This window comes from Mytilus edulis, chromosome 2 (genome assembly GCF_963676685.1).
Source record: "Mytilus edulis chromosome 2, xbMytEdul2.2, whole genome shotgun sequence".
In the NCBI taxonomy this organism is placed as follows: Eukaryota; Metazoa; Mollusca; class Bivalvia; order Mytilida; family Mytilidae; genus Mytilus; species Mytilus edulis.
Genome location: NC_092345.1, coordinates 55806245 through 55826387, shown reverse-complemented (window position 1 = coordinate 55826387; position 20143 = coordinate 55806245). Strand labels below are relative to the sequence as shown.

Sequence of the window (20143 nt, the reverse complement as noted above, 5' to 3'; positions counted from 1 at the left end):
AAAAAAAAAACGAGAAACATGTATAAATTACATAAACCAACGACAACTACTGTACATCAGATTCCTAACTTAGAACAGGTACAAACATTTGCAGCGGGATTAAAAGATAATAAAAACATCACAATAATTTTGGAATTTACAGTTTTTGAATTTTGTGCCCATTTTAGATGTTACACCAAGCTTCATCACAGATGCCTGGTGTTATTGGTATACAGATACAAGGAATGCAGGATGGACAGCCTGCCTTCTCTACAATGTTTGGGATGCCACCACCTGGACAGAGAAGGCCACCAGGAAATCAGCCACCTCAGACGGGACCATCTGCTGGACCTCCAGGAGATCAGAATTTTGCCACTATGTTGAGAGATTTCCTTCAGACTGCTTCTGCAGTAAGTATTTATCAACATAATAAATAAGATCATGCCTCATGGTCATATATCTTTGGAGCATGATTTTTTTACTTAGACTCTTGCCATATTCAATAGATTTTGAGTAGACAGAGCAAAACTTTGGGTCTTGTGAATTTGTTGATTTGGTTTATTCTATAAAATTCACATTGTTAACTATAATTAAGTATTTTTTGTACTGGATATTCAGAAGTTATTGGGATGTCTTCATTTTTGCAAGACTGCGTCTGAATCAGGTTTGCAATAATTAAAAAAAAAACATTAATAATTTTTGTAGAGATTTTCCATTCGTTGATTAGATTTAAAAATTTTGCCAGAGCTCAAGAATTAACAATTATAAATGCACACATTAATTTCAGAATTTACAGTATTAACAAAAGTTGTAAGAAGTATAATAAACTATTTTTCTCTTTATGTATAATGTTTTGTATTCCAATTAACCAATTATTTGGTCAGCAAACACTACAACTTAAATTTAAAATTTAGTTTTATGCCTTTAAAAAAAAGTTTCTTTGTTCTTAAAAATGCCACATTTTCACAGAAATGGTAACAATAAGGTTATTATGAATGACCTTTACTAAGATGAATAGTTGGTGTGTCAAGCTATTTTTGGGGGATAAGACAAATATTGTAGTCATAACTGTATATAGATTATCCTTGTTTCAGAATTTGACGAAACCTTCTTATATTTTAGGAAAAAAACATGTAAAGCAAACAGGGGCCAGCTGAAGGACACCTACGGGTGCGGGAATTCTCGCTACATTGAAGACCCATTGGTTGCCTTCGGCTGTTGTTTGCTCTATGGTCGGGTGGTTGTCGCTTTGACATATTCACCATTTCCTTTCTCAATTTTATTACATGATACATATGCTTTATTTATGTATTTAATGTATTAAGATTGGTTTCCTTTCTCTCTGTTTCTTTAAAAAAAAAATTGTAAGATAGATTATTGCAAGCAGTGCTTTATAACCACCACATTGACCATGAATATTAATCAGCAACTCATCTATTTCAATTTTAGCAACAGAGACCAGCTGCATCAGCATCGAGTACAACAAACACAAGTAATAACGGTACAACTGCCTCCTCAGAACAACCTGCAATGACTGATGAGGCATTTACACGTCTTATTTCTGGTATTGGTAGTATGGTATCACAAACAGCTATGGGACAGCCACCAAGTCAGACTATTTCACAGTTCTTGTCATCCCTAGGGGAAGGCTACAATACAGGAGAGGAAGGTAATATTTTTGTACATGTTTCTGTCTGATTTATCATGCTGACTTCCAATCAATCACTTTTGCATCAATTCCCTTTTAAAGCCAGTTTAAAAAACTTAGGTCAATAGATCCAGCTAGGGATGAAACCAATGCACTACTACCCATAATGCAATCATCAGGAATTAACCCCATACAATGTGATGAGAAAGCCTTTAAAATGATATTTACATCTATTGAAACAACATCTAAAAAAAAAAGGGAAACTAACAATCCTAGTCAATTAATATTGGAATCTAATGTAAATCTATTTCCCTTTCCACTCAGATATGAAGATCTGTTCACTCAAAATATGACTTTTTGAGGAAGAACTTATCTTCACATCTCCAATAAAGACAAGATAAATGAATGTTTTGTACCACTACTGTATTTGACTTTCAGAAAATAAGACATTCAAGGTCATGTCATTTTTAGCTCACCTGGCCCAAAGGGCCAAGTGGGCTTTTCTCATCACTTGTCGTCTGTCGTCCGTCCTCGTTAACTTTTACAAAAATCTTCTCCTCTGAAACTACTGGCCCAAATTTAACCAAACTTGGCCACAATCATCATTGGGGTTTCTAGTTTAAAAAAAAAAATGTCTGGTGACCCGACCAACCAATCAAGATGGCCGCCATGACTAAAACTAGAACATAGGGGTAAAATGCAGTTTTTGGCTTATAACTCAAAAACCAAAGCATTTAGAGCAAATCTGACATGGGTGAAATTGTTTATCAGGTCAAAATCTATTTGCCCTGAAATTTTCAGATAAATCGGACAACCTGTTGTTAGGTTGCTGCCCCTTAATTGGTAATTTTAAGGAAATTTTGCTGTTTTTATACGACCGCAAAATTTGAAAAAATTTTCGTCGTATATTGCTATCACGTTGGCGTCGTCGTCTGCGTCGTCGTCGTCGTCGTCCGAATACTTTTAGTTTTCGCACTCTAACTTTAGTAAAAGTGAATAGAAATCTATGAAATTTTAACACAAGGTTTATGACCACATAAGGAAGGTTGGGATTAATTTTGGGAGTTTTGGTCCCAACATTTTAGGAATTAGTGGCCAAAAAGCGCCCAAATAAGCATTTTCTTGGTTTTCGCACTATAACATTAGTTGAAGTTAATAGAAATTTATGAAATTTTGACACAAGGTTTATGACCACAAAAGAAAGGTTGGGATTGATTTTGGGAGTTTTGGTTCCAACAGTTTAGGAATTAGGGACCAAAAAAGGGCCCAAATAAGCATTATTCTTGGTTTTTGCACAATAACTTTAGTTTAAGTAAATAGAAATCAATGAAATTTAAACACAATGTTTATGACCACAAAAGGAAGGTTGGTATTGATTTTGGGAGTTTTGGTCCCAACAGTTTAGGAATAAAGGGCCCAAAGGGTCCAAAATTAAACTTTGTTTGATTTCATCAAAAATTGAATAATTGGGGTTCTTTGATATGCCGAATCTAACTGTGTATGTAGATTCTTAATTTTTGGTCCCTTTTTCAAATTGGTCTACATTAAGGTCCAAAGGGTCCAAAATTAAACTTAGTTTGATTTTAACAAAAATTGAATCCTTGAGGTTCTTTGATATGCTGAATCTAAAAATGTACTTAGATTTTTTATTATTGGCCCAGTTTTCAAGTTGGTCCAAATCGGGGTCCAAAATTAAACTTTGTTTGATTTCATCAAAAATTGAATAATTGGGGTTCTTTGATATACCAAATCTAACTGTGTATGTAGATTCTTAATTTTTGGTCCCGTTTTAAAATTGGTCTACATTAAAGTCCAAAGGGTCCAGAATTAAACTAATTTTGATTTTAATAAAAATTGAATTCTTGGGCCTCTTTGATATGCTGAATCTAAACATGTACTTAGATTTTTGATTATGGGCCCAGTTTTCAAGTTGGTCCAAATCAGGATCCAAAATTATTATATTAAGTATTGTGCAATAGCAAGAAATTTTCAATTACACAGTATTCAGCAATAGCAAGAAATCTTCAATTGCACAGTATTGTGCAATAGCAAGAAATCTTCAATTGCACAGTATTGTGCAATAGCAAATATTTTCAATTGCACAGTATTGCACAATAGCAAGAAATATCTAATTGCACAATATTGTGCAATAGCAAGAAATTCCAATTGGATTTCAATTGGAGTTATCTTTCTTTGTCCAGAATAGTAGTTGAATCAACTTAAATCATTGTTTTATACAATATACAATGTATATTCACTTTTACTACCAACTGATAGATTAAAACAATCTTTACCATTCAGTAATAACAAGCACTTTTTTTACATTTTAATATTTTATGATGTATTTAAATGAGTAGTTATTGTTGCAAACTTCATTAGAAATTTGAATTGAGATCAGTTTTGAAATAAGGGAAAGGGGGATGTGAAAAAAAAATTGGGGGGTCAATTTTTTTCATTTCAGATTTCATAAATAAAAAGAAAATTTCTTCAAACATTTTTTTGAGAGGATTAATATTCAACAGCATAGTGAATTGTTCAAAGGCAAACATATTTTTTTTAAGTTCATTAGACCACATTCATTCTGTGTCAGAAACCTATGCTGTGTCAACTATTTAATCACAATCCAAATTTAGAGCTGAATCCAGCTTGAATGTTGTGTCCATACTTGCCCCAACCGTTCAGGGTTCAACCTCTGCAGTCGTATAAAGCTGCGCCCTGCGGAGCATCTGGTTGGTTATTATCTTGAATATTATTATAGATAGAGATAAACTGTAAACAGCAATAATGTTCAGCAAAGTTAGATTTACAAATAAGTCAGAATGACCAAAATGGACCGTCAGTTGACCCCTTCTGGAGTTATTGCCCTTTATTGTCAATTTTTAACCATTTTTTGGTAAATCTTAGTAATCTTTTAGAAAAATCTGCTCCGCTGAAACTACTTGGCCAAATTAAACCAAATTTGGCCACAATCATCATTGGGTATCTAGTTTAAAAAATGTGTGTGGTGACTCGGCCAACCAACCAAGATGGCCACCATGGCTAAAAATAGAACATAGGGGTAAAATGCAGTTTTTGGCTTATAACCCAAAAACCAAAGCATTTAGAGCAAATCTGACAGGAGGTGAAATTTTTTATCGGTTCAAGATCTATCTGCCATGGAATTTTCAGATGAATCGGATAATTGGTTGTTAGGTTGCTGCCTCTGAATTGGTCATTTTAAGGAAATTTTTCCGTTTTTTGTTATTATCTTGAATATTATTATAGGTAGAGATAACCTGTAAACAGCAATAATGTACAGCAAAGTGAGGCCTAAAAATAAGTCAACATGACCAAAATGGTCAATTGACCCCCCTAAGGAGTTATTGCCCTTTAAAGTCAATTTTCATAAAATTTGTAAAATTTTCACTAACATTTTCCACTGAAACTACTGGGCCAAGTTCATTATAGATAGATATAATTGTAAGCAGCAAGAATGTTTAGTAAAGTAAGATCTACAAACACATCACCATCACCAAAACACAATTTTGTCATGAATCCATCTGTGTCCTTTGTTTAATATTCACATAGACCAAGGTGAGCGACACAGGCTCTTTAGAGCCTCTAGTTCATATCTCCTAAATTTATATTAAATGTAATAATATGTGTATCAATTATTAATTCAAATGCAATTTTTATGTTACAATTTTTTTCATTGGCTAAAAGTTACCATCAAATCCACAGTTGACCAGTAAAACTGCATTTGCAACCGTCAAATCAACAATTGACGGTGGCAACTCTTCAACTACAGTATTGTTATTCCTAAATTATTTGTTACAACATACTATATAGACTGGTTTGAGATTTGAGATTTTGTTTTTCTATCTACAGGTGTTTTTATAAATGACCTTTTTAACTGTGTGTCCAGGCACTTATCACTGCCAGATTTACTGCAAGTGTTTTCTGGAAATGCTGCAGCGTTAAACCGTTTACGAGCACCATTACAAGAATTTATAAGAGGTAGAATATTAAATGATGGTGAACCAACAAGAGAAAATATAGAAGCTGGTGTTAACAGGCTTATAGCTAATATGACAAGTGAACTGAAGAGTGCTGAGGTATGTACTGTAGCAAGTGCTCCTGTCAGATTACTTTGCTTTTCATGAAACCCAAAGAGGGACAATACATGTATGTACACTCTTTGACATTTCATATACAATCAAGGATAGAAGGATAATAGGCAGTATATGCTTATTTTAATTATTTAAGTTTTTATTCATTATTGTTTGAAATATGCCGCCATTTGGATTTATAACTATGAATCAGTCTGAAATAGTTATAGTTTTTGTATCAGCGAATTAGAATAAGAATAAAATTAAAAATGGAAATGGGGAATGTGTCAGAGACAATAACCCGACCATAGAACAGACAACAGCAGAAGGTCACCAATAGGTCATAAAGAATACCTAGTGAAAAATACTAGTGTGACTTTTTAACTCCTTTTGTAGGGGTTATTGGCTTGACTGAAAGGTCAACAAAATACTTGAACATTGGTCTACAAAAGTTTATGAAAAAGGTAACCAATTTAAAAAGGGAAATTTTAAGAAATAGTTGATGCAAATTATACTTTTTATTGTAGTTTTAACATGGGTAGGCATTGTATTCCTGATTATTTTTGCCCAAGCGATGGTGAGGGCTAAAATAACACGAATATAATGCCTACCCATGTTAAATTACAATAAAGTATAGCTTGCATCAATTATTTCGATTATGATAAGGACAATTAAGGTCATTTCTAAATCCAATATGTATAAGTGCAGGCTCTTCCATAAACCTCCCTTTTTAGCTCACCTGGCGCAAAGGGCCAAGTGAGCTTTTCTCATCACTTGGTGTCCGTCGTCCGTTGTCGTTTACTTTTACAAAAATCTTCTCCTCTGAAACTACTGTAAGAAGAGTTCTTCTCTAGATCATATCGGTAGTCAAACCTCCATGAGGATCTTTCCATGTCTTGATTTGGACAACAGTTGATTTATTTCGTTGGACACTTAAATTCGTGGATAAAGTCATCCACGAAAACCAAAAATAAAAGTACTTTTACAGTATGCCAATTGTGAATTGCAACACATTACAGTCATGGTAAATGAATAAGTAACAACATGTGCATCATATAAGAGATTGGAAGTGCTTTAAGTTAATGAAATATAGTAAATGCATACCAATTTGATAAAATTCATTATTCTGCAGTAGTCAATATACATGTGCAAATAAATTTTGTTGGATTTATTCACAAAGCGAAGGAAGCATGTCATATTAGAATTTGTCCTTTATAATTGAATAAATATGTCTGTTGAATGCTGTTGTACTTAACCACAATAATTTATGATACCCCATTACAGGAAGTGACAGAAGTTAAACCAGATATTGATTTTGTTGCAACATTGAGTAATATTTGCAGAGTACAACTGACAGCCATTTTAAGTATGATAATGCAGACACGAGGTATGTCTATCTGATGGAAGTGGCTTGTAATGTTTTAAAAGTTATGGACAATGTACATAAACAAATTTTATCATTTCTTGCAGTTCGAGTTCTTTATTTTTATTTTTGAAAATACATTATGAGAAATTACAAAATAATGTTTAAGGCATAATGTATAGAAATTGCATAACACTTGCAAAATTCATCTGATTTTTAGGATATTAAAAATTATATTAGATATATATAGGGAAACAATTGATTTGGATAATAAAAATAAGAAAATATAAACAAAAATGGAAAAAAACAGTATTCATTCCACAACAAATATACCTTTTTTGAGGATTATTGTTATAATATAAGAAAATGATTAAGAGGATTTATTTGATATTTATTATTATTCGCTGGGTTGAAAGAAGTCCAAAAAAATGCATATTGTAAAGTGGTGGACAGATTGTTTTAAAGTAATCAATTGAACATTTTATGTCTTTTTAATAGGTGGAGATGTGCAGTTTGGTGCCAGATTATATGAGATGTTAAGACAAGCCTTATCTGAAAGTGTAGTCCTTGCCAGATATTGTTTAGTTGGTGGAATGCCAGCCTTGAGCAGACTTGTACAAAATAGACTTGTTAGTATAAAGAACATATCAAATATTACTGTTATTGTAGCATCTAGCATTTTTGAAACAAGGTTATATTATTCAAAGTTACAAATAATTCAAGGGAAACCTATTTAAATAAAGATTTTTTTTTACAGACAGAAACAGGACAGTTTTAAAAATAAAAATTGAATCATGAACAAATTTAACAAGAATATCAAGTAGTCATCTGTTCTCGATGGTAATCAGTTCTCGATAGCAATGTGCATGGTTAAAATAAAAGTAGTTCACGAAATCGCACATGTTTTCTAATTGCCCGTATTTCAAGGACAGAATAAAATATTGCTTCAAGCAAGCATTTATTTCAACATTTCAAGTTTTCTGACAATTTACAACAGCAAAAATAATATTTTCCAACTTTAGGCTACTTTTCCTTATTCCCAAAACAACCCCAACTTCATCCCCTCGGTTCATAAATAGCACTTTTTAAAATTTAAAGAAAACTTAGCTTGAAAAGAAGGTCAAGTCCACATACGTAATACACAATTGTAAGATGTGGTGTGACATCGCTATGAAAAAAAGTCTATGGAACGCAGTTTGGGCCATATCTTATTAACTGTAAGATTTAATTCAATTTAATTATAGGAAAAGTAATGCCCTTAAATATTGTAACTGTGACAGAAAAATATTAATAACAGCTGTGACAACATTTTATAACATATAATAATTGGTTCAATAATTTAAAATCATCTAAAATTAATATTCAATGCATATTTTTGTCCTTGAGTGATTATTCCTAGGATATCAGTGTAAGATGCCTTAATTGATCGATAAGGCCAAAATTCATAAAAAAAATATGTTTTCTACATACAAATGATAGTGATAGATACTTTTCTTCAATTTGCGTAATTTTAAATCTTCTATTAATATCAAACATGCTTACCACACTATACTTTTCACAACTATCGAGAACTGATGAGGAATTGCACACAATGTCAAAATTGAGCACTACAACGGATGCTTTGATTTTTTCTTGAATTACGCAAGAGAATATCATGAGGATAAAAGGAAATGAATAAAAGTATCTACTAAATTAACACAATCAGCTTTGACCACATTCATTTCAGTGATATTGTTTGCCTCAAATTACAGCCGAAATTCAGCCTTTTCCCCTAGAGAAAATTCCCAATTACAAAAAAAATGGCATGAAATTCCTCCCAAAAAGTTTTACATTTTCCCCAAACAGTGATGTTGGTAAATATCGTATTCATGTTAATATTTTTATATTAGAAAGCACTTTTGAGATCCGGTTGTCTGATCAGAATCATCATGGTGTTTGTAACACATGCAGTTTTCAATGCATTTAGTGCCATCATTGCTTCTGTTTCTTTACCCTCTCCGAAAGTACCTTTCAGGTTGAAAATGTCTGACAACCAAAATATACATGAAAAAACAGTGCAAAAAAAGACAGCAAATGTCAGCAAAAAATCGGAGATGTGTTTAGAATAAAATATACAAATTTCCCAATTTCAATAAAAAATATGCATTTTTCCCAATAAAAAACGGTAGAGGTAGTTTTGAAAAAAGACAACAATATCACTGCAATTGAAGAACTTGCCCTACGGAGCAAAAGTTTGTTACACTATCCAGAACCGATAACTCTAGGATATATGTATAGCATTATAATGAAAATATTAACAGTTTGGATATAGTTGTCATAGATCATATGATAGACATTTTAGAAAAGTAGGTTTTCTTTGAATACTAAATAAAAGGCTTATTTTATATACTTTTAATGTGCAGAAGCAAACATTGCATTATCGATTGCAACAACATTGTAAAAACATATGTGAAAACTAATATAAACAAAAAACTGTTAACATCAAACATAAGATCTAAACAGAAAGTTAAATTACTCAAACCACCAGTCTACTTTATGGTCTCCGCCTGAAGTAACTGTATTGGACGTTTTTTTGCATTTTGCATATTATGTTTGAAATTATAACAGTTTCATGGCTTTTTTTATGTTGAGATGTGCAGGCACTTCAAACATAAATGATCAGCAATACAGTGTCTGTAACACAAATTTTTATGTTCACATCAACATGGCAAATTTTTACCATATGAGCGATTCAGGCTACTTTTTGTAAAGTCAAATATTATATTTTTGTAAATGACTAAGAAATATTGAATTAATGAAGATTTGGTCATTCTGTGAGCTTTGAATGCAGATGTTTATTCTAGACACTAACACAACAAATGTCTTTTTGCAGGAGAACCTAACAAGGGGAGTTAATCCATTGATTCAACAGTGGATGGCCAGTACAACTACAGCACAGCTTAATTCATTTGTACCTTCAATAAGGGTGACAGAGGAGCAAATCATGCACTATGTTGTAAAGAAAGATAAAACACCTAGTCGAGAAGCTCCAATGGAAACCAGTCCACTTGTCCAATCACCTGGTGCTTCTGCAGTTGAATCTCCACAGGTATATTTGTTCTCTAGAATGTTATGAAATCTTAAATTAGGACTACAACTAGAAAACTAATTAGCATATGTTGAATAGTTAAAGAAATTAAACCTTGTAATATCTCAGATAGGGACCTGTCAAAGAGTATTTTGGAAGGGTTTCTTAAAATTGTAAACAGTGGTACTTTATAAATTCCATGAATCATATTACACTTTAATTATTCGGTGCCATACCTTAAATCATGGTTGATTGACTTCATATTTAGCACATTTTACAATTATGATATTGCTATTGTAATTTTAACATTTGCAATTACTAACAAAGGAGTTGGTTTACTAACTCATAATTTTGGTCCCCAAAATCTGAAGAATTTTCCCTGTGATAATGTAGTTAACATTTGATTAAAACATCTGTTAAAATGTCTAATTGTGTCTGACATATTTTCACCAATTGCATCATCATTGCAATAACTGAAGTTCAGAGAAACACCTTTACAGTGTTATTTATTGGGGTTCCTGGCTCTTCTCCTTACAAACAGTAATGACATATATCTGTGTCAACATTTTGATGGCCCCCGGTGCCATACAGTTTTAGCCTTGTCCGAAATTCCGTAAGTCCGAAATTCTGTCATTTCGTCATTCCGCATCAAACCATTATACAGAGTTTTTTTCTAAACACCTTCAAATATTGGGCTGATTTTTGGTAGGTGAGTTAACCATGGCCATGATGAGTTTAAGATAAAGTTTAAGTTTGTTCCGCTCCCCTAATTTTTGCCGAAATTACGGGCTTTGGACTTTGATAAATTGTTGAAAATCACAATTATACTGACTTGTTTTCTAAACTCTTTCAGATATTGGAATGATTTTTGGCATGTGAGTTAACCAGGATGAGTTACACATCAAGTTTAAGTTTTGTTCCGCCTGGCTAATTTTTGCCAAAATTATGGGCTATGAACTTTGATAAATTGTTGAAAATCACAGTTATACAGACTTTTTTTCTAAATGCTTTCAGATATTGGGCTGATTTTTGATGTGTGAGTTACTCATGATAAGTTACAGATCAAGTTTAAGTTTCTCGTTCCACTCCGCTAATTTTTGCCGAAATTACGGGCTTTGGACTTTGATAAACTATTGAAAATCACAGTTATACAGATTTTTTTTCTAAACTCTTTCAGATATTGTGATGATTTTTGGCATGTGAGTTAACCAGGATGAGTTACAGATCAAGTTTAAGTTTTGTTCTGCTTGGCTAATTTTTGCCAAAATTATGGGCTATGGACTTTGATAAATTATTGAAAATCACAGTTATACAGATTTTTTTTCTAAATGTTTCAGATATTGGGCTGATTTTTTGTGTATGAGTTACTCATGATTAGTTACAGATCAAGTTTAAGTTTCGTTCCACCCCGCTCATATTTGCCAAAATTAAGGGTTTACAACTTTGAAAATTGTTAAAAATCACAGTTATACAGACTTTTTTTCTATACGCCTCCAGATTTTCAGCTGATTTTTGATATGTGAGACTACCATCATGTTTGTGTCCACATGTGTTATTCAAATTGCAGATTTGTGTCGCTTTGACACATATAGTTTATTTTAAGTAACCTACAACAAGAGATCAATCAAATACATGAATTATAAAATATAACTATTATTGTACATGACATGTCATGATTAATGATATTTACAATGGATGCAGAGCAATAAAAGTATAAAAAGCTTAAAGATATAAAAGTACAGGGTAGGCTAAGCAACCTAGTGACAAAATAAATAATTTGATTCAATTAAATTCGTCTTTTGAGGTTTTTCCTTGGTTGGTAATGTTGGATGTTTTTTCTTATCTAGTCAATGGAAGTTGAAACAAAACTTGACAGCAAACCGTCACCAAGTGGTGCCGCTAACGTTGTTAAGAAGCCAGTTTCCTTGACAACATCACCTGGTGCAGCTGCTGTTGAGGAACAAGTTTTGAATGGAGCCACTGGAGGGGAACCATCAACTAGTTCTGAAGGAGATACTTCTTGGCAGAAAGAGATCCCAGATGTATGTATATATATATAATTTAATTTTGGATATAACATGTCTTCTGATTGGCTGACTTTGTTTTGTATATCAGCTCTTAGATGTAATTTTGTCATGTGACCCTGATGTTCATCAATGATTTTTCATGGTTTACTCTTGTATAAAATGAAATTTTGATTGAACTATAAGAAATGACTGTTATATTTTTTGTGTCTATTCAAAATAACATAGAAAATGAGGTGCACACCTAAAAATAACCTGCTACATGGGTTATTCAGTGTGTACCACATTTTTATGCCTCATTTATGGGCATTATGTTTTCTGGTCTGTTCGTCCGTTCGTCTGTCCATCGTCTGTCCATCCGTCTGTGCGTTCCGCTTTAGATTAAAGTTTTTGGTCAAGGTAGTTTTTGATGAAGTTGAAGTCCAATCAACTTGAAACTTAGTACACATGTTCCCTATGATATGATCTTTCTAATTTTAATGCCAAATTAGATATTTCCTCCCATTTTCACGGTCAACTGGACATATAGAAAATGATAGTGCGGATTGGTCAATTGTGTACTGGGGACAATAAAAAATAACAGGCATTCCTTAAATATTACTAATTGTATATCTTCAATTATCTGTTATATTTTAAATGTGTTTATTTTAAAATTGATGTACATTTAGATAATTGAAAAATAAAAACTTGGTAAATTAAATATTTATACACTTTGTCACCATGAAAACTGAAAAAATATTTGGAAAAAAAAATTAGGACATATTTATTTTTTCTTGCATAAAGAATGGTTTGTGTCTTTGCTTTAGAGTGTGCCATTCATATTTTGTTCTTTTATCCCTGAGGGTAGCCATACCATTAATAAAAAATACATGACCATTTATACAAATTATGTCTTAATTTTTTGACCATGTATGTATTTTAGGAATGGGTACCAATAATAAATGGTGACATAAGGAAACAGAAACAACAAAAACATCAACCTCCTTTTAGTGATGCTTATTACCAAGGAATGCCAGCTAAACGAAGGAAGGTAAGTCCTAGTAAAAAGATGTAAGAACTCGTATTTGAACTTGTCTTTTCACAGCTAAGATGCATTATAAAATTTCTGATTTCTCTTCCAAGTACTTTTCAATTGTTTTTATCTAGATAGCACATGCTGATTAATCTGTATTAGGGCTGATTTGCTCATATCATTTAATAAACCATTTTATCATATTTTTTTTAAATATTTTTAGTTGAATCAACCATTTGATGCATCAAATCCTGCATTAGATTTGACAACTTCAATAAGAAGAGCTGTGGCGTCTGCAGGTGTTGAACCAATTAGTAGTATTGAAAATCTAACTAAAGAAATCGAAGATAATCCTGAATTATTGACTGAATACGAGGAACATACAAGGAACTCAATCATTGACAGACTTCAGACAGATTCAGACTTTGTTCCCGACAGATTTCCAAAATCTCACGAATATTTTAAGGGAAATAATAAAAAGTGATAATATTGATGTTGAAATAATGACTAGTGATTTTTCATCATTATTTATGAAATAAATTGTGTAAAAAAAAAAATGTTGGTTATATAAGTACTGTTGATTCATGTATTTTCGTGAGTACCAATTTTTGTGGATTGAACAAAACTTACACCTTCGTGGACATATAATTTTGTGGTTCTGTCAAAGTCTGCATGCAAGCCCATTAAAAATTTGTTATTCGTTACCAACGAAATCCACAAAAATTGGTATCCAACGAAAAATAATGAATCCACAGTTATAGTTTTATGTATATGTATATTGTTTAAACTGGTATGAAAAAATATGAATGTACTGGGATTTTATAATTTGATATTTTGACATTGGAATCTGATTGGTGATTTTTATGTTTTATTCAAGAAAAATGTTTTTATGAGGTATTAAAGGTTTCATGGTTTGTAGATCCCATGAAAGATAAAGCTAATTGTTATTTGTCATTAGTCATTCATCCATTGCAACCTTTAATACAATTAATTGATGAGTTTTAACCAATGTTTACATAATTCATGTTTTACAATGTACTGTTTAAGCATACACCTTTAAGTCCTACCATTCAAACTGTACAGCATCATATTGTGGTATGAAATAGAGATTAATCTTTAAAGGTGTCAGGGGCCTCAATGGCCAAGTGATCTAAGTACACTCGGCTCCAACTGTAGATTGTGGTTTTCTCTGGATACTCTGGCGTCTTCCACCATTTAAAACTGACAGCACAAAATAAAATCAGCAAAAAGAATAAACAAAGATTGCTTCATCAATGGAAACTAGAAAAAGTATCTAAAAATGAATCAGATTTCCTCATTTTTTTTACCAGTCAACTTTATGTAACACATTTCAAGGAGAAAAAAATAAAATAAAACTGAACTGCTTTTTTAAGATGCCAACATGTATATTTACTATTTATATAAATTTCATAGTTTCATAAAGTGAAAACATATAAATAGCCTAAAACCTTAGATAGTATTCATATTTGTACATTAGTTTGTATAACTTTGTATCTACAGGCTTCAACATCTTCTAATAATGCTGGTTTCAAAAAAATGTAAACTGGTTGATATTTTATGCCCTTTAAGCAATGTACTCTGAAGGAACTCTCCAATTTCTCTCTAACATGATGTGCTCATTCAGTTTTTAAATTAAATTTGTTGTTGCATATTTTCATATATTCTCTGTATGATAAGTTCTAGCAAAAGGTATAGCATGGTTGAGTTCGTGCATTCCATTGAGGTTTAAAGTGTGATAGAGTATTTGGTTCTGAAATGCATTATCACAATTTGGAATAAGGAACTGACCACACCTTCACCTTGAGGACTTGGATGTTAATACAAATATTTATAACACTGCCTTCATTTAACATGGATATCCTTGTTATCTTTTAAAACATTATCGAAAAACTGTATTCATGATTTTTATTTGGATATCAAATTTTATGGATTTTGTCAGAACAGAGGAACCACCAATTTAAAGGTTTCCTAGAACTTCATATCTTCATAGAAATGTATGCAGACTTAAGCAAAACAAAGAAACAATTATCCATGAAATTCAAATTTTCCTTAATCCTTGAAAATTGATACCAACCAATCCATACTAGTTTATTTCAAAGAGAGATTTTTTTTATATTTATATATATTGGCCCTAAAGAGAAACTTAAGTGATCAATGTAAATATCAGAATGTTGATTTAAAGTGTAAATCACATGTAAAAATAAGTACTGGGTTGCGCTCAATATCGTAGCTGCTACGTAGTGATACATAGATTTATGACTATTGAACCTGTATTTAGCCTAGCTGGTACATAGATATTGATAGCAGCTACGTAGCAGCTACGATGTTGAACACAACCCTGTTAAATGATATTTTTGATTACTTCCGCATTTGGAAATATGTAGTATAGTAATTTAATGTGTAACTGTCTCTGTTTATTTTTGTGTACTGATATGATAAACTCTGTTTGTAATATGCATTAAATGTTTGTAATATGCATTAGAGTGAATCAAAATTCTGACATTGTCTTCACCAGAGCTTCAAAATGATGTCAAAGGTTTATTTCTTTTTTGCACTTTTGCAAAAAGCAGATTATTGTATTGATTTGAAAGAAAAATTCATTATAAAAGTTCCTTCTTTTTACTTAAATGCTGAATATACCATACTAGTTGTAATTTTATGTGATATTCTAATGTAAAGATAAAACTTATCTATTTTATATATAATAATATGCTTACAGATTAATTTCTGTTCATTTCAAAAGGAATGTAATTATATTAGAATATGAATATAATTTTATAGTGAAACCTTTTTTGTTGCCTATACAGAAATTTCTAACAAATATAAATAAAATTAAATTTTAACTGTTATTTCATTTTCAAGCATATTTTAATTTAATACTGTGGTTTGAATTATTTCGTGTATACCTATTTTTGTTGATTAAGGGTAAAAAAATATTTTTGTGGATATTAGATTTGGTGGTTCTATCAAAGTCTGCATACATGCTTTTAATAAAATTTACTTCGTTGAACATCTAAATTCATGGTTAAACCCCAAATTCACACAAAACTTTGTATCCCATAATAAAGATATAATAATAAAACCACAGTAACCCCAGTTATTGTATGATCAAAAGTTACAAATGTAAATTGTAAACACATTAAAAAGGATTGCATCTTAATGAATATATATTTTATAGAAATCCACTATCTTTTAAAATATTACAGTAGATGTCATTGATAAATAGTTGTAACTACTATTACTAGTAATATGGACTCATAAAGATTCATTTTCTTAATGTATCAATCACATGAACACCTCTTTAGAGAGATTGTTTTACATTCTAATTTTGTGAGATCATATAATCATGTCTTGCATGTTTGTGCTTGGAAGTGGTCATCAAAAATAGAATGCAAAAATAAGTATTTATGTGAAATATGATACCCATGACCTGAATAAAACTTTTCTGATTAAAAATCGTTCACATTAAAATAACATTTACCTCTTTGGCTTTATAGAATTATAACAGGAGTTAAATCAATCAAAATCAAGGAATATTTTGAAGAAGGACAAAATTCAAAAGAATATTGATTGTAATTTCAGGAAAATCTGCATACTGATGTATGTATAAGATATCTGATTGAGAGTTTTAATTATTGTGATACTCACCTTGTTGCAGTTTTTTCAATAATAAAACCCTTGCAATAATTACATTATTAAAAATTTCAACTTTGAAAGACCATTTTAGCTAATATTTCACTAATGTCTCACTTTGTAACATCATTTTGAATAATATCTCACTTTGTAAGTTTTATCTGAATTATGCTTCCCTCTAAGCTCATTCTGAATAATGTCTAGCTTTGTAACATCATTCTGAATAATGTCTAGCTTTGTAACATCATTCTGAATAATGTCACACTATAAGCTCATTCTAAATACTATCAACTTTTGTAAGTCCACTCTGAATGGTAAATCATTTTATAAGATCATTCAAGTTAATGCAATGAATCACTTTTTGTAAGTTTATGGTAGTTAAGATCTTGTGTTACAAGTTCGTGTATGTGAACCAAATATTTGACTTTGTCACTTTCTGCTACCATATGACTCACTTTATTAGTTCATGCCAGCAAATAGATCATTTTATAAGTTCATCATTTGTTAAGTCTAATTTGTAAGCATTTGCTGACCAATAAATCACATTGTAAGATCATGCTGAGCAATATTTCATTTGTAAATATAAGATGGTATATATCCGATTTTGTTTGCTAATGCTAGACCCTAGGTTCCAGAAATACACACAGTGAAAGTATTTCTTTTGTTTTCAATATTAATGTATTGCATTGCATATTAAAGGCATACACATTTGATCTTTCAATTTGATTTTTATACGACCGCAAAAAATTTAATTTTTTGTTCGTATATTGCTATCACGTTGGCGTCGTCGTCCTGCGAAAAAGGGCCCAAATAAGCATTTTCTTGGTTTTCGCACTATAACTTTAGTTTAAGTGAATAGAAATCTATGAAATTTTGACACAAGGTTTATGACCACAAAAGGAAGGTTGGGATTGATTTTGGGAGTTTTGGTTCCAACAGTTCAGGAATTAAGGGCCAAAAAAGGGCCCAAATAAGCATTATTCTTGGTTTTCGCACAATAACTTTAGTATAAGTAAATAGAAATCAATGAAATTTTAACACAAGGTTTATGACCACAAAAGGAAGGTTGGGATTGATTTTTGGAGTTGAGGTCACAACAGTTTATGAATTAGGGGCCAAAAAGGGGCCCAAATAAGCATTATTTTTGGTTTTTGCACCATAACTTTAGTATAAGTAAATAGAAATCTATGAAATTTAAACACAAGGTTTATGACCATAAAAGGAAGGTTAGGTTTGATTTTGGGAGTTTTGGTCCTAACAGTTTAGGAATAAGGGGCCCAAAGGGTCCAAAATTGAACTTTGTGTGATTTCATCAAAAATTGAATAATTGGGGTTCTTTGATATGCCGAATCTAACTATGTATGTAGATTCTTAATTTTTGATCCCGTTTTCAAATTGGTCTACATTAAGGTCCAAAGGGTTCAAAATTAAACTTAGTTTGATTTTAACAAAAATTGAATCCTTGGGGTTCTTTGATATGTTGAATTTAAAAATGTACTTAGATTTTTAATTATTGGCCTAGTTTTCAAGTTAGTCCAAATGGGGGTCCAAAATTAAACTTTGTTTGATTTCATCAAAAATTGAATAAATGGGTTCTTTGATATGCCAAATCTAACTGTGTATGTAGATTCTTAATTTTTGGTCCAGTTTTCAAATTGGTCTACATTAAGGTCCAAAGGGTCCAAAATTAAACTAAGTTTGATTTTAACAAAAATTAAATTCTTGGGCTTATTTGATATGCTTTATTTAAATATGTACTTTGATTTTTGATTATGGGCCCAGTTTTCAAGTTGGTCCAAATCAGGATTCCATATCAAGTATTGTGCAATAGCAAGAAATTTTCAATTGCACAGTATTGCTCAATAGCAAGAAATATCTAATTGCACAATATTGTGCAATAGCAATTAATTTTCAATTGGAGTTATCTTTCTTTGTATAGAATAGTAGTTGATAATATATGTTGGAAATTTGCCAGACATGACTATGATGTCATTTTCTATTTTTATTTGCCAATAACTTTATGTAAATAACTTCATTGGAAATTTGCCAATATAAAATGTTGCTGATGAAGTTTTTTTTTATTGTTTAATACAATAAACAATGTATATTCACTTTTACTACCAACCAATCTTTACCATTCAGTAATAACAAGCACTTTATTTTACATTTTAATATTTTATGATGTATTTAAAAGAGTAGTTATTGTTGCAAACTCCATTAGAAATTTGAATTGATATCAGTTTTGGAGAAAGGGAAACGGGAATGTGAAAAAAAAGGCGGGGGGTTTAAATTTTTCTCATTTCAGATTTCATAAATAAAAAGAAAATTTCTTCAAACATTTTTTTGAGAGGATTAATATTCAACAGCATAGTGAATTGCTCAAAGGCAAAAAAAACCTTTTAAGTTCATTAGACCACATTCATTCTGTGTCAGAAACCTATGCTGTGTCAACTATTTAATTTTAGATTTAAAAAGTTTGAAGAAATCTTTAATTGATTTGTAAAATCTTGACATTTGTTTTGTGTAAAAAAAACCCATGTAATGTCAAAAATTTGATCACAGTCCAAATTCAGAGCTGTATCACGCTTGAATGTTTTGTCCATACTTGCCCCAACTGTTCAGGGTTCGACCTCTGCGGTCGTATAAAGCTGTGCCCTGCGGAGCACCTGGTTGCCCTTTATAGTCAATTTTTAACCATTTTTCGTAAATCTTAGTTATCTTTTACAAAAATCTTCTCCTCTGAAACTACTGGGCCAAATTAAACCAAACTTGGCCACAATCATCATTGGGATATTTAGTTTAAAAAATGTGTGGCGTGACCCAGCCAACCAACCAAGATGGCCACCACAGCTAAAAATAGAACATAGGGGTAAAATTCAGTTTTTGGCTTATCACTCAAAAACCAAAGCATTTAGAGCAAATCTGACATGGGTAAAATTGATTATCAGGTCAAGATCTATTTGCCCTGAAATTTTCAGATGAATCGGACAACCTGTTGTTGGGTTGCTGCCCCTGAATTGGTAATTTTAAGGAAATTTTGCTGTTTTTGGTTATTATCTTGAATATTATTATAGATAGAGATAAACTGTAAACAGCAATAATGTTCAGCAAAGTAAGATTTACAAATAAGTCACAATGACTGAAATGGTCAGTTGACCCCTTTAGGAGTTATTGCCCTTTATAGTCAATTTTTAACCATTTTTCGTAAATCTTAGTAATCTTTTACAAAAATCTTCAGTAAAGTAAGATGTACAAACACATCACCATCACCAAAACACAATTTTGTCATGAATCCATCTGCGTCCTTT

At 31.4% G+C, this 20143-nt stretch overlaps 1 protein-coding gene across 4 annotated transcripts in view; it reads left to right on the top strand.

The window, feature by feature from the left end:
* The window catches only part of LOC139510280 (large proline-rich protein BAG6-like), a 44487-nt gene extending 30365 nt beyond the window's left edge, over positions 1-14122 (top strand). For all 4 annotated transcript variants that reach the window (XM_071296773.1, XM_071296771.1, XM_071296774.1 and 1 more), the window contains exons 16-24: positions 168-389; positions 1429-1648; positions 5495-5721; positions 7000-7102; positions 7577-7707; positions 9951-10166; positions 11993-12187; positions 13092-13199; positions 13405-14122. In XM_071296773.1, the coding sequence (XP_071152874.1) occupies positions 168-389; positions 1429-1648; positions 5495-5721; positions 7000-7102; positions 7577-7707; positions 9951-10166; positions 11993-12187; positions 13092-13199; positions 13405-13665 (1683 nt within the window). In that variant the 3' untranslated portion in view covers positions 13666-14122. The remainder of the gene's footprint in view (positions 1-167; positions 390-1428; positions 1649-5494; positions 5722-6999; positions 7103-7576; positions 7708-9950; positions 10167-11992; positions 12188-13091; positions 13200-13404) is intronic.
* Positions 14123-20143: the final 6021 nt, after the last annotated feature.